The sequence below is a fragment of the Phanerochaete carnosa genome (genome assembly GCF_000300595.1).
Source record: "Phanerochaete carnosa HHB-10118-sp unplaced genomic scaffold PHACAscaffold_4, whole genome shotgun sequence".
In the NCBI taxonomy this organism is placed as follows: Eukaryota; Fungi; Basidiomycota; class Agaricomycetes; order Polyporales; family Phanerochaetaceae; genus Phanerochaete; species Phanerochaete carnosa.
In genome coordinates, this window is record NW_006767631.1 from 2506476 (window position 1) to 2520418 (window position 13943).

At 55.2% G+C, this 13943-nt stretch overlaps 6 protein-coding genes across 6 annotated transcripts; 3 read left to right on the top strand and 3 right to left on the bottom strand.

Moving 5' to 3' along the window:
* Positions 1 to 172: 172 nt before the first annotated feature.
* On the bottom strand, positions 173 to 544 carry PHACADRAFT_254419 (uncharacterized protein; the record flags this gene model as incomplete). The annotated part of the gene is made up of 2 exons (XM_007394748.1): positions 173 to 277; positions 407 to 544. Coding segments are annotated over 2 exons (243 nt in total), but the record flags the coding sequence as incomplete, so codon positions are not given.
* Positions 545 to 1280: 736 nt separating this feature from the next.
* PHACADRAFT_119110 (uncharacterized protein) lies at positions 1281 to 3096 on the top strand. Its single transcript, XM_007394749.1, has 5 exons — positions 1281 to 1607; positions 1661 to 2082; positions 2137 to 2497; positions 2554 to 2729; positions 2785 to 3096. The coding sequence occupies exons 1-5, from the start codon at positions 1301 to 1303 to the stop codon at positions 2953 to 2955; spliced, it is 1437 nt and encodes a 478-aa protein (XP_007394811.1). The 5' UTR covers positions 1281 to 1300; the 3' UTR covers positions 2956 to 3096.
* A 331-nt stretch (positions 3097 to 3427) lies between these two features.
* PHACADRAFT_208150 (uncharacterized protein) lies at positions 3428 to 6304 on the bottom strand. The gene is made up of 6 exons (XM_007394750.1): positions 5118 to 6304; positions 5017 to 5064; positions 4899 to 4952; positions 4772 to 4844; positions 4430 to 4714; positions 3428 to 4366 (listed from the first exon to the last, which is right to left on the bottom strand). The coding sequence occupies exons 1-6, from the start codon at positions 5277 to 5279 to the stop codon at positions 3762 to 3764; spliced, it is 1227 nt and encodes a 408-aa protein (XP_007394812.1). The 5' UTR covers positions 5280 to 6304; the 3' UTR covers positions 3428 to 3761.
* A 781-nt stretch (positions 6305 to 7085) lies between these two features.
* PHACADRAFT_142058 (uncharacterized protein) lies at positions 7086 to 8948 on the top strand (the record flags this gene model as incomplete). The annotated part of the gene is made up of 2 exons (XM_007394751.1): positions 7086 to 7355; positions 7407 to 8948. A coding segment is annotated over exon 2 (525 nt), but the record flags the coding sequence as incomplete, so codon positions are not given.
* Positions 8949 to 9122: 174 nt separating this feature from the next.
* On the top strand, positions 9123 to 11323 carry PHACADRAFT_254424 (uncharacterized protein). The gene has a single exon (XM_007394752.1). The coding sequence runs from the start codon at positions 9330 to 9332 to the stop codon at positions 11163 to 11165; it is 1836 nt and encodes a 611-aa protein (XP_007394814.1). The 5' UTR covers positions 9123 to 9329; the 3' UTR covers positions 11166 to 11323.
* Positions 11324 to 12758: 1435 nt separating this feature from the next.
* PHACADRAFT_254426 (uncharacterized protein) lies at positions 12759 to 13313 on the bottom strand (the record flags this gene model as incomplete). Its single annotated transcript, XM_007394753.1, has 2 exons — positions 13004 to 13313; positions 12759 to 12950 (listed from the first exon to the last, which is right to left on the bottom strand). Coding segments are annotated over exons 1-2 (157 nt in total), but the record flags the coding sequence as incomplete, so codon positions are not given.
* Positions 13314 to 13943: the final 630 nt, after the last annotated feature.

Here is a 13943-nt window from a genome sequence, read left to right on the forward strand (position 1 = left end):
CCACAAGACCGGTATGCTGCCAGTATCGTGGTCATCCTCAAGGAGACCACTGCATCTCCAAATCAGGTTTTGCTTTGGTACTAGAGCTATCTGAGGGTGCCGGGGGTGCAAGGAGCATCTCTGCTTGCGCGGGTAGTGATCACTCAGAAGAATGTGGACTTGGCTGCCCCAGTCAGTCCAGCTTAGTTGTCAAATACCTGGTCGAGCGGATTGCTAGGTAGCTGAGGTCATGAATAGACCCTGGGGGATTCATCTCTAGTTGGTCGTCAGCCGCAGCCTGATCAGCCCCGGGCAGTTCAGCAAGGCCGGCCAGTATATGCGGGCGGAGCGGTTGACATGGGCATGATGCATTTGGCAAGCTCAACAAGGTGTATGATGTGCCAAAGGTGTTGCGTAGAGGCAGAACCGAAACACGATTGGTGGGCCGATCATACTCGGGGGGCGATGAAGGAGGCAAGGGTGGATTTGCGCGGTTTCGACATAAAGACGTGTTCGATACACTCAGGATACTGGCAGGCATGGACGTAGGTTGAAATCGACACGGCTGTCAAGCTCGCGTACACATGTGCTCGCGTCGTGGTGAAGAGCCTCTGAAGTGACATGCCTAGTTCCCCACAGTTCAGTGCTGCGAGCACAAAAACTCATTTGCACAAGTCTTAGGCGCAGAATTTCTGACGGGCGGACTCACGATTCTTGGGTGTAGAGAATATGGTCAGATTCTCGGATGCGGAGTATCTTGAAACTTGTATGATATGGTCAGACAAAAACCAACGCTCAACGATCAGATTCTCGAATGACCGAAATCGCGCCCGCGTGATGTTCAATATCTCCCAGATACTGTCACCACAGTCTCATCCGTGCAGCTGTGTAAGATAGCTTCAAAATCCATCAGAAATGGCAATTTCAGGACCATCAAAAGTTTTCCTTGCCCGGACCTTTCCTCATTGCAAACATGAGGCGGAAATGATTTCTACATATGTTCTTTCAGATGTCCTGAATAGCGCCACAAAGTCTCCTGAAACATGAACTCTTTGCTGTACTGAAATGTAGCCATATTGAGTCATTTCAGGTTCATTTCAGGCTACACAAAATTTATCATTTTCGAAAATGAAACAGTTTTGATGGCTTGACCAGGACATTTCAGGTGATCTGAAACCAGCTCATGCCCGTAGTGCAATGGACACGAAGTCGCGGATGCGCGAGGAAAAAAGAAATAGCGCATCCAGGATTATAAAACGCCGCAGGACCGGTCCGCTTTTCTTATCCTCTCCTCTCCTTCCTGCTCTTCAAAACCTCCGTCATGTCCTCCGTCGTAGAGACGCGAACGGCATCGCTATCGCGAGGCCCGGATCCGAAGCTCAAGCACTCTGTTAAGGAAGAGGCACCTGCAGACAACAACATTCCCGATAACTATGTCTCCTGGACTCTCAAGAACCAGGAGCCTCTGCCTCCGGTCACCCTTGAAAACCTCTTCGAGAACATACAGTGGCTGAACCTCGCCGTCCTTACTATCATTCCCTCTGTCGCCATCTATGGCCTCTTCACAGTCAAGATGCAGTGGCAGACATTCGTCTGGAGTGTCATCTACTACTTCATAACGGGTATCGGTATGTTGCCCTCACATATTCAACTCGTCTTCTCGTGCCAAACTGCCGCCTAGGTATCACTGCCGGCTACCACCGTCTATGGGCACACCGGTCATACAATGCCTCAAAGCCTCTCAAGTACTTCCTCGCGGCCGCGGGTACCGGCGCTATCCAAGGCTCAGTCAAGTGGTGGTGTCGTGGCCACCGCGCCCACCACCGCTATACTGACACCGAACTCGACCCGTACAACGCACACAAGGGCTTCTGGTACTCCCACGTCGGCTGGATAATCATCAAGCCCCGATACAAGCCTGGTGTGGCCGATGTCAGCGACCTGAGCAAGGACTCTGTGATCCAGTGGCAGCAACGGTGGTATATGTGGCTCATCCTTGGGTTTGGCTTGGTCTTGCCCACTGTTGTCACCGGGATTGGGTGGGGTGACTGGAGGGGTGGGTTCTTCTTCGCGGGTGCGGCCCGTCTGTGTTTTGTCCACCACGTGCGTGACTCCGCTCCTATTCGCGCATGTATGCATATATAAACCTCCGCATAGTCTACTTTTTGCGTCAACTCGCTCGCACACTGGTTCGGCGAGACACCTTTCGATGACAATCATACGCCGCGCGACCACTTCATCACCGCACTCGTCAGCGTCGGTGAAGGCTACCACAACTTCCACCACCAGTTCCCGATGGACTACCGGAACGCGATCAGGTGGTACCAGTACGACCCGACGAAATGGTTCATCTGGGTGTGCGCGCAGCTGGGCCTGGCGAGCCACCTGAAGGTGTTCCCGGAGAATGAAGTCAAGAAGGGCCAGCTGACGATGGAGCTGAAGCGGCTGCGGGCGACGCAGGATGGCCTTACGTGGGCGCGCGACATCCAGGAGCTCCCAGTGATCAGCTGGGAGAGCTGTACGTTCAACTTTGTGTTTTGCACTACCCAGCAACGTCTACTGACGCGCGTCCAGTCCAGGAACAGGCCGTTAAACGTGCACTCGTCGTCATCGCCGGCTTCATCCACGACGTCGCTGACTTTGTGGACGAGCACCCCGGCGGGCGACACCTGCTGGTGAAGTACATCGGCAAGGATGCGACGGCGGCGTTCTTCGGCGGCGTATACGGCCACTCGAACGCGGCGCACAATGTGAGTGCAGCTTTTATCAGTTCCCAGCGTGATTTTGTTGACGTCGAAGTTATAGTTGCTGTCAATGAAGCGCGTCGGGATCTTGCACGGCGGCATCCAGCACGGCCTACAGGACAAGACGGTCCCGCCTGCGCAGCGGCTTCGGGTTGCGCGGTACAACGAGCTTGGCGGGTTGCCGAACTGTTCGTCTAGCGCGGTGTCGGACAACGAGGGCATGATCGGCTGAGCGGCGTCTTGTCATACTCTTGTGGTTTGTTTTGTCCGATGAGGCCTTTTGCATATGGGCTGTATTCTGTAGAATATTTTGTTGTCATTCTTTGTTATGGTGACTTTGTATGAAAGACATCCGAATAGCAAACTTCTTTCCTGTCTGAATATAAGCGGCGTCACTGGGATTTCGGCTTTTCGTTGTATTTTTGCGCTGTCACTGTACGCGGCGGGCAGAAGAGCCACCTAAGAGCCACCTTCCCTGTCTATTCTTCGGCAGGGAAGACTCCCGGCCGTACTGGCCGAGCAATAGTCCGTAGTTGCAATGCCTGGCCACAAATTAAGGCTGGGCTCTCTGTGTGGTATCCTCAATACATAGTGTATATGTCTCAGGCCTCAGGCCTCCGCGTTGCGTGTTATGTACGATCTATGCTCGCGCTGCATGCTAGCGTCACGTCATGCTCACCATGTATTTCCGACAATGAGTCTACGCTGTTATAGTGCATCAAGCCAGGCAGGTATCGCTACACCAATGCTGTGCTATCGCATTCGCAACACATCCTGGATATTGTACAGAAGTAAGGAAGCACCCCAAAATCGTGCTAAGACTGTGTCATTAGATGGAAACCAAATCTCCCTAATACCCCCATCTCCTCCCCGGGTCGCTCCATCAAACTTTGCGAGAAATGCTCCAGTCTTCGTATCGTACAGCTCCACATCCCTACTGCCCCAGGCACCAAAAGCGACATAGTCTCCATCTGGGGAGTAGGCCGCGCAAAATGCTGGCTCTGTGAGCTTGAAGACACGACGTAGCTGGCCCGTGCGTTAATCGTAAGTGACGGCTGTCGTATCCGCGTCACAGCCCGCCACCACCTCGGCCCCGTCTGGGGAGAATGCCACGGGACGTGAGAGCTTCTTCGGGTGGTCAATCGTGAGCAGCTCTTCGCCAGTCGCCGTGCTCCAAATCTTCACTGGTCCCGGGATGTTCAACGCCGAGCCGGTGACAATGCAGTCGCCTTGATGAGACATCGACGACTGGAGCCATTTCTCGACATCATGCTGTAAAGTAGCAGTACGTGCATAGGTGTGAATGTCATAGAGGATGCAAAATGCGCCCAGGTCGACACAGAGACATGAGCTGTGCGGGGAGAAGGCGAGCATGTATAGTTTTCCATCAACGCTGAAGGAATGCAGACACGCTCCACTCGAGGCATCCCAAACCTTCATGGATCCGTTGGTGGCAGAACCAGTGGCAATGAGCGCGTTTTGAGGAGCATATGCAATGCTACCCACTGGCTCGCCGTGCACCAGATGTAGAAGTACGTGGCCGCATCGAGTATCCCACACAATTACGGTCCCGTCATCAGAACCTGAGACAAGGGTGTAGTCGATGAGGGAGAAGCAGAGAGCGGAAACGCTTTCTGTGTGGCCTTGGCGGTGTAGACGTTGAACCAGGAGACCGTTGGATAGACGTCATACGAGGACGTCGACACTGTTGAACGATGCCGCCAGAAACTTGCCGTCCGCCGACAGAGCGAGGGAGTGACAGCGGTGAGATGGATTTCGTGAATCGGTAAAGGCTAGCCGCTGCAAGTTGAGAGGCCGAGTCTCCGCATTTGAGGGGCCGATGAAGACGCGCCCATCCTTCAAGCACTGGCAACCGACCCCGTCTATGGAGGCATCCGGCCACTCCGCCGAATCGGACGCGGTGATGACCCGACGAGTAAATCCGAGTGCTTGCTCGTGAGAGATAACATCTTCCATAGATAGTGATCCGACTGTGCGGAGAGTCGTGCCAGTCAGAGACCATTACTACTAGCAGATGAGAGGCTCACCCGTGCCGATGACCTGGACCGGAGGCTGCGTATGACGAAGATAGCTTGCAAAATCTACCACCGACTTCCCGCCCTGACCGAGAATAAGCTTTGTTTTCCCGTGCCAGATTTGTGTCATGACACGTACGACAATACTCCACACATCGTCATCACTCGCTATAGCGGTCTCGACGTCGGTCGTCTGTTGCAATACACCTCTTGCTTAGCATCGCAGCACGATGGGTTGAGCTACGGAGCGGACATACCTCGAGTATATAGTCAAGAAGGACATCTAATGGATCAGGGACTTCGCCCTGATGCTTCATCAGTCAGCGAGCCTCGCGATTTATGGCGACGGAAGGCGTACCTCACTCTCAAATTCTACAATGCTCGTCTCATCGACATCTCCCACTTCCTGCGCCACGATCCCTTCCGCCGCGGCGCCACTCCTTGCATCTCCTGCATCCAGAAGCCGGTGGTAGCCCGCGCCAGCGACAATTTCTTTCAGCTCTCCAAACCGCCTTTCCATCTTGTAGCGTCTGACAAAGACGGACTGGTTCTCTTCGGCTCTGGAACAGTGAGACCGGGCGCATTCGCAACGGGATTGGACGCGTTCGCAGGAGGGTCGGATGATTGTACAGCAAATTCGGAGGCTTTCGCAGAGTAGTCCTCACCCTGCCTTCGCATCGTCGGACCAGTCATGGAAGTCGTATTCAGTGCGCTCAAATTCGCCCCTGCAATGCTACCAGCCTGGGCTCCGACCGACGTCCTGGAACTCGTGCTCGTGTTGCTGAAGGCAACCGCCGTCCAACCGGCTTCGGTCTTAAACCGGCCGCAGATCATGACAATGTTCCTTTACTTGACATCTTGGTGGAGTTTGCCCCTGGCATAGTTGTACCATTCGCCATGGTGTCGGACGATGTACTCCTTCAGCGACAAGTTCTCGAATATCGCTTCAGCATACGCCTCGCTCTTCAGCTCAAGGACCGCGGCGCCTTCGGCTGTCTTGCACGCGTACTCCGCGCTCAGTGTCGCAGATACATTGGCACCAGGCGCTCTACAGACCGTCAATAGGATAGATTCATCAAGCGAGCAGGTGCGCTTGCATGTCTACTGAGGCATCTCCCTGCTTGATCTCAACTCCATGACTGCGATAGTGGGCAGGGACGCCCAGGATCGAGCTTGAGCACGCCTGGATCGGTGATCTCGAACGGCGGGTCCCAGAACGTGACCTTCTTGTCAGGTGCAGAGGTGTCCAAATTGAAGAGTCTGGCGAATGCCCCTCTGTGCACGAAGCCGACGTCTCCGATTTGCAGCTCGCCTGACGCGTGGGGTTCAGGATACCAGAGGGCGTGACCCTGGTAGAGCGTTGCCAGACAAGACGAATAAATTTCATCGGGAACCGACGTAGGCCGACGGAGGAAGAACATGGAGGACGAGTTGGAGTATGTGATGCAGATTAGCAGAATAGCTATGGCGGTAGTATGGCGGACGCATGTTATGGGATGGATGACCAGCCAATTTCGAAATTCGGATGCCGACCCTTGAAGCAAGTTAAAGCTTGAGCGCTTGAGCGCCGAGCTTGAGCAGCTCATTATCCACGCCAGACTTTGGGCATGTAAGTCTCGCCGTATCAGTCAGGCGGGTTATTGCATGTACTTTTCAAATTCTGTCGTAATGTTTGATTTTCCATCCTATGTCAGGGCTTCCTTGCGCGCTCGGTTCCACGACCTGTGTTTCCGAAGCTGTCTACAGTATTATCAACGACTGTGAGCAGAGCATTTCAGCCTGCTCAATAATAATAACACTCGCAGTGTCACAAACTGTCACTCAGACTACTACTCCCAGGCCCGCCAATGACACGCTCACATGTACCCTCGGCGAGGATAACATCTCCGAGCCTCCAGCATCTCCTCAAGCGCACCACCAGGCATCTCGACCGTGCCCTCGCAGCCCTCGACGTGCGCCTGCGCGCCAAATCCTCCGCACGTGAGCGTCGGTGAACGGCTGCGCTTCTTGTCATGGCACCGGCGTAAACACCGTGGGCTTTAGATCTGACCGCAAATTGGACGCCTCTCGCACGACGTCCGCGGCGTAGCCGTCGCTGACCAATGTACGGCATGAACGACGTGGGCCAGGCTCAGATCGGCGCTTTTGTCAACGATGATAGCTTCAAGCCTTCAACGTACTTCCACCTGCCTGTCGGCCGGCAGTTCCTCATCAACGACGTCCTCGGTGAGCCTTGGCTGTAAGTCCCGTTGAGTATTCCGTCCGCGTCCTTGGTACCTATGCTCTCTCTATTTATGAAAATAGCTATGGCTGCTTTCTGTCAAGTGCTAAAACACACGTGTAAGCAAGGTTTGACCGAGCTGTAGTGGGAACTTCCCACGAGACGGACGATCGATCTTTGCACTGTGCTTGCTCTTCACTCTGCCTTAGACCAAGCTACGGTCCCGTAAAGCTCTTGAACGACATATCCGTACACTATCCTGCTTCGAGACATACATTCGACATCGAGACAGCGGCCAGCTGCGCGCACATCCATTCAGCAGCTCGGGAGCATCGCATTCCTTGGAGCAAGCTACTCCTCTGACACGATAACATCGTGAGTTGCAGCATTCACGTCGCGCCCAGCCATACTTATGAGAATATGTAGGTTTTGGAGTAAGACACTGGTGTATGAGTAAATATGTCGTCGATACAGCCCGGCGACTCGCAGTCTGAGCTCAGTGACCGGCGGCTGAGCAAATTGCCACCCACGACATTAAACGACCCGCAGCCAGCGAAATTTGGGGACTCGCAGCCCAGCGATCCGCAATCCGGCGACCTGCTGCCAGCAAGATCTAGCAGCCCACAGCTCAACGACTCGCGGTCCAGTAACCGACAGCCCTGCGGCTCACAGCCTAGCAACCCGCAGTCTGGCGACTCGCAGCCAGCGAGGTCCAGCGACCGTGACCCGCAGCCGGTGAAATCCAGCGACACACGGCCGGTGAGATCCCGCATTGGACATTCATCCTACATAGACTCACAACAATTACGTTAGGCTCTCCCAGGCGTGGAGCATCAGGGAGTAGTATGCCGCGGTTGCGGAAAATCGATCTTCGGTGTACGTCACAAGTGTGTGGAATGCATCGACTTCGACCTCTGCCAAGACTGCATATCCGTCGTGTCACTTCGTTTTCAACATGAATATACCCATACATTCCTTCTAATCGAGTACCCCTGGGACCACCGCGCATTTCGTGATGCATCGGTAGTATCATACAACATTCATTTCGTCAGATGCGATGGCTGCAGCGCAGGGCCAGTCGTCGGCGTACGCTACAAGTGCCTCTCATGCGACAACTTTAATTTCTGCTCTCCATGCTTCAATACAATCGAGAAGCGTTCCCCTCATCATGTCTCCCACGATTTCTTCCCTATTAGAAGTCCAGGAGAAGAAGCGAAATTCCTTGCCGCACGAGACAGTACTCACACCCCTCCGACTTCTCCTGAAGATGAGACTGTTCCCCTTCCCCAAAGAGATGTGACGAGACGCGCCTCCTACGATGCAATCAGTCAACGTTCTAGCGGAAAATGCAGCGAGTGCAATAGACACCCGATCGAACACTGCTGCGTCGACTGCGATGACTATGGAATTTGTACGGCTTGCGTGAGCGATCCGCAAGTCCGCATGTCCCACAATCCTCTACATAGCTTCAACCCACTGGAGTCGCCTACGGCACGGCTCGAATCCGGGCCAGATTCCTCCTCGGAGCGTGACACCGCCGAGGGCCAGATCAAGTGCAGCGGATGTCGATGTCGCACCTTTCGTATCCGGCACCAGTGCCTGGAGTGTCCTGACTTTTCCCTCTGTCACCTCTGCATCTCGTCTTTGAGACGGCGCTCGGAGCACGGCATCAGGCATCGCTTTTTCCCTGTCGAGTACCCATGGGATATCGGCGCTTTCGAGGCTGTCTGTGCATTACCGAATGCGCCGCGCTGTCGAAATTGCGGTGTCAAGGCATCGTTGGCCCAACACAAGTGCCTCTCATGTTCGGACTTTGCTTTCTGCTCGTGGTGCATATCAGACCCAGATGTGCGTCTTAAGCACGACGTTGGCCACCCCTTTTTCCCGTACACATCACGCTCCAGGGCTGGAATCGCCAAGTACGAGGCTAGACGTCGGCAGTTCGCCGCATACAAGGATTCTGATGTGGTGCCAGACTCTGATTTGAAAGGTGACAGCCCTCCCAATGGCGTAAGTTTCTCCATCTCGGTTCAGGATATTGATGCTCATGTAGTGATTGATTTCAGCAGAGTATCTCTGGAGATGAAGTTGTGCAGGTGTGGCTCATAACTATTAATTATGTTTCCATGCTCATACGAAGGCCCAATCCTCAATCAGACCGCCACGGAACATAAATCGCTGAGGCAGTCGAGGGTCTTCTTTGAGCTGTCAGGGACATCTGTCTGTCTCTCATGCGACTACATCCCGTGGACACGCAGCACCGCGCTAGTGACAGTCTCTGAATTCATAGATCAGCGGGTCAGCGAGCAGGACAGCGCGCAGGACAGAAGGACCATTATCTGGGGCTCGATGCAGATGGCCGCCTCTGGCATCGTGTCTATCCGCCACCTCTTCCGGTCAGAGTGTTCGGGCATAGGCGAGATCTATACTCTCACTCCTTCCACTCCCTCCACTCTCTCCACCGTTCCTCTCCAGCAGATGCATGTTGGCCAAGGTGCAATACCCAATGCTCTCGCAGACATCCCTTGTGACCGCTTACCAATCGGCGATCTGCTCGCCAAACTCAACAAAGTCCTCGGTACGTCGTATACGCTCAAAGCCCCCGGCGTTCGTGACTGCTTGGAGTATGAGCTCAGCACTTTGCATGACTTTGGGGAGGTGTACGGCACGCTACGCTCGGAGTGGTCATACTGGCGGTCGTCTGAAGATTCTGCCGCAGCACTCGCCAGGATGAAGGATCGTCGTGATAAGGTCAAGGAAAGGCGGGACGGTACCATTCGTGGCCACACCATCCAAGATTCCGGAATCCCTCCTCGACGCGTGTGGGACCTGTATAGCAACCGAGTCCTCCCATTCCATGTCATGCCTCGGGCAGATCGCGAGGACGACGGTTGGTTGCCCAGTAACCTGTGGACGGTGTCACACAGCTGGGTCCACGAACAAGAGCGCGAGCCCGTCATGACTGCGATCAACGGATACCAATGGCCTGTCTCGCTTCCGCGTGGTACCTCCCTCGACCACGTCCGCATCGAGCTGCTCAACATGGGCGCCATGTACGTCTGGCTCGACGTCTCCTGTTTATGGCAGGGGGGCGTCAAGGACGACGACAAAACTCGGCTCGAGGAATGGAAGCTGGACGTGCCCACCATCGGTCACATCTACCGAGCCAAGCCACGTGAGAGACCGTGCATCACGTATTTCAACGGCTTGGGCTTGCCGTTCGATCCGTCGCCAGCAGTTGTCGAGTCGGATCGGCACTGGTTCAGTCGCGTGTGGACCGTGCAGGAGACCCGGTGGGGCTGGTTGCCCGGTGGGCTCACTGCGACGCCTCACGCCGATGGCCCGAAGTTCTTTTCTCGGCTGCAGGACGTCTTGCAAAGTCTGACGGGTTTCCATGCCATTGAAGCCATCAGGAATCGCCACTGCACCACCGACGTCGACAGGATCGCTGGTCTCGCTTATTTCCTGGGGTGCCCGACGCTGCCGCTCTATGATCGATCGGCTTCCTTGGAGTCCGCATGGGCGTTGCTCATCAAGCACATGGATACATCGCAGCGGACATCCCTTTTCGTGCGATACGAGTCTGACGTGCCGTTCGGACTGTTTATCTCATGGGCAGGGTTTCTCAGATTGACGTCCCGACTGGCGGCGGATTTCCGTTGGGGGCAGCTGGAGCTGAAGCTGAAGGATCCTCTAGACGTTTACACCAACGAGCCAGGACAGTATCACCATGTTCCATCTGCCACCGAGCCGTGCTACATCATATCCCCACCCGACGACACGCACCAAGGCAGCGGACCGCAAGTACTTCAACTCCGCTTCTACGGCCGCACTGATCCTATCACTGCGCAAGTCTCCACTACCAGAAGACACGGATGTCTTGTCTCAAGTGTCCCGTATCGCCTACTCCGTGTCGAGCTCTGGGGCACAATCTGGGTTGCAGTTGAGGTGGTCGGAGAGCGGGAGTTGCGGGGCAAGAAGGCTCTTGAGGTGATCAAGTGGGGTGTGATTAAAATGGGCTCGGGCCAGGGCAGGAAATTGCGGAAGCTAGGACTAGTGAGTAAGGATACAGGGGTGGTGTATTTGTCGAGTGAAGAGGCCCTGGCCAGGAGCAAGCACGTCGATAGGTACATGGAGGCATTCAACAGGACGAAGGAGAACCGGAGGGCGGAGATCGGGTCGTAGTGTATCTAGTTACGCACAACAACTTGAAGTGAGTACAGCGTAAGCTTCGAGTTCATGGATTATAGGCAAAATCTATCGTAGTAGCCGCAGTATGCAAGCTGTACGAGAGCATCTGGCGCTTCCTCTTACCTGCCTCTGACTCACCTGCTGATGTCTAAATTACCGCATTCGCCAATAAGCCGGCATTGCGTGATTGTTTGCAAAGAAGGTGGCGTACAGCCCATTGACGACAGTTTCAACCTGCGCACCTTGTTGAATTCGCGAAAAACCATAGCAGGCTACTGACCAGCACACTCTCCGCGCGGTCTCTGGATCAGCCCGTCGAGTAGTAGGTGTGGGCATTTGCGGAGGAGGTGTAGGCGAGATGACAGAGTAGTCGTAACATATCACATTGAGCAACGCACGGTCAGGTACATGTAGGGAAAAGATCAATCCAGTAACTATAAGCTAACACCTATCGTATCCGCAATATTACCTAAAGAGTGGCCGAATCCCGCCACTCTTGTCTGTCATCCAGCTCGCCTGCCAACACTTCGATGACAGCACGCATGCCATCACAAACCTACTCGACCCTGCATCCATGTCATCTGCGCGCGAGTGACAGACGCGTCGAGTTGGCACACCACGATAGCCTTCGACGTGTGCACCTCCCCGAGCATACTCGTGATGCTGGCCATGCGGCGCTTCTCCCGAAGGCCTGCGAGCTCGAACGAACGTGATCGGACCTTCGTGTGGTCGCCCGGGGCGTGTCTCGTCTTGAGGACAATGCGGAGGTGGATACAGGCCGGTAAGTTGGAATGCAGGTCGAACCAGGGCGTGTAATTTTCATCTGCAATGACGAGGCTCCCAGCTCGCACACTCTGCGGCACCGGCCCAGCGCGGACAGTGGTATCGTGAAGCCGGGATATCGCTCCGCGCCCCGGGGGAGCATGACAGGATAGACGCTAGCAGCGAGCGCATGTGGCTGAAAAACGCGGCGCGCGCCCGTACGCACGTCGGTGCGGGAGTATCGAAGGGATATGGATGTGGAAGGTGAGCCTGCACCGAGTGACTCGGTGAGCGTCCACCACAATCAAGTCGCGAGTTTCGGGGCGCACCAATGACAACCTTCCCGACACCCTCACCACACTACCCAGACACGAGATATGTACTTCGTTTGTGCCGTTCTCCAGAGGTAGATGACGAGGAATACGGGCTAAACTGTGGCGTGCAGTGGCTCTTCCGAGTAAGAGCTCACTTCTTAAACTGTCCACATTTCGCGCATCGGGCGTTCAACGGGCTTCTGAAGCGCGTCGCCCTCGGGTGCAGGCAGGATGCTCACTTCGACGAGCCAGGCCATGCGCTTGCATACCAGCGCGTCGTGCGGTACGTCCGCTCCATGCGCGGCGCCAGGGAATCGTGCATATTTGTGTCGCTGGGCTCGGACGCCTTGATGCTCGTCGGCAGGTCACCGAACACAAAGTGCAGCAGGGGAAACTTGGAGAGTGCGGTGTCCTGCACCTCCACGGCGTGTCGCTTGAGTTGGCGGCGGACTCGCAGTGCTCCATGCCATATGTGTAGGATGGGAGGGTGGAGAGGAAGTCGCTGAGGGTGGGTAGGCAGGCAGGCCGCCACGCCGAGATGGTCACGTCAAGGTGGTCGCGCGGAGGTGGAGCGCTGCGGGAGCGGCCGAGCAGGCGGCATGGGGGACGAGAGCGCTGTCGACGGTATCGTGGGTGTCTGAAGCTCGGCCCATTTCGATGCAGCCCTTGACCATGTGCCAGAGGACGTGGTCGGTGCTTGCCACTAATAAGCGGGTTAATACTCTGCTACAGTATCAATAACAAAACCTTACTCACTAGCAGGTTCTGTGGAGTCACCAACGACGCAACTAGGAAGGATGATAATGACCACTGAGGCCCCTCTTCCCGTGTCGAAGAGCAGACTCTCCGATATCAGCTTGCTCCAGCCATAGCCTGTCGATCACGCCCTCTCTCCCAGAGATGCCCCTCTGCATGCTCGACCCGCCGCCTGGCAGAGATCTAGAGGCTGGGGCCAGAACGGTGGTTGTAGCCGAGGAGCAAGGAGGCTCACCACGATGTCATCCTTGCTACGGAAGCGTAGCAGGATATCACAGCTGGAAGGCGTGTGATTGATTCACGAGACCGCGTATACGGAGGCCAATGAGGCAGCTGGGGCTCTCGATGTAGGTCGCAGGGAGCTTGTCGCATGAGGGCGATCTTCGGCCGGCCGCAAACTTAAGTGCTTACCAGGCCGATTTGATACTGGTGGGCAATGGGCAATAGCAGCAACTAGGAAGAATGCGCTGTGCCAGTCCACAGTTAGGCTCGACGAGAAGAGTCCCACGGTTAGAGTATGACTACGCACCTCGACTTCCCTGCTCGTCTGTGCATACCGTCCATTCTCAGGTCCGTGCAGCTGTAGTTGCTGAAATTCATGTCTCGTTCGGATAGACAATTGAAAGACGGGAAGAATAAATAACGGGGGACCACACTGAATTGAAGAGTCTGGCGAATGCCCCTCTGTGCATAAAGCCGACGTCTCCAATTTGCAGCTCGCCTGACGCGTGGGGTTCAGGATACCAAAGGGCGTGACCCTGTTAGAGCGTTGAAAGACACAGATGGAGGCAGAGTAGGCTGTATCCGGATCCCCGCCCTCAGGTATGCTAGGTATCGGAACTATAAACGACGCCGTGACGGTCGTGAACGTGCCCTATGCGGAAGCCAAGCCTGTCAGCGCACGCAACACACAGAGACATAAGAGGAGACTCACCGGAGC

Coding starts and splice junctions, on each gene's coding strand:
- PHACADRAFT_119110 (XM_007394749.1), top strand. CDS start 1,301: ATGTCCTCCGTCGTAGAGACGCGAACGGCATCGCTATCGCGAGGCCCG. Junction 2,083..2,136: donor GTCTGTGTTTTGTCCACCAC/GTGCGTGACTCC, acceptor ACCTCCGCATAG/TCTACTTTTTGCGTCAACTC. Junction 2,498..2,553: donor AGTGATCAGCTGGGAGAGCT/GTACGTTCAACT, acceptor ACGCGCGTCCAG/TCCAGGAACAGGCCGTTAAA.
- PHACADRAFT_208150 (XM_007394750.1), bottom strand. CDS start 5,279: ATGGAAAGGCGGTTTGGAGAGCTGAAAGAAATTGTCGCTGGCGCGGGC. Junction 5,065..5,117: donor TTGTAGAATTTGAGAGTGAG/GTACGCCTTCCG, acceptor ATGAAGCATCAG/GGCGAAGTCCCTGATCCATT. Junction 4,715..4,771: donor GGTCCAGGTCATCGGCACGG/GTGAGCCTCTCA, acceptor CTCTCCGCACAG/TCGGATCACTATCTATGGAA.
- PHACADRAFT_254424 (XM_007394752.1), top strand. CDS start 9,330: ATGCAGATGGCCGCCTCTGGCATCGTGTCTATCCGCCACCTCTTCCGG.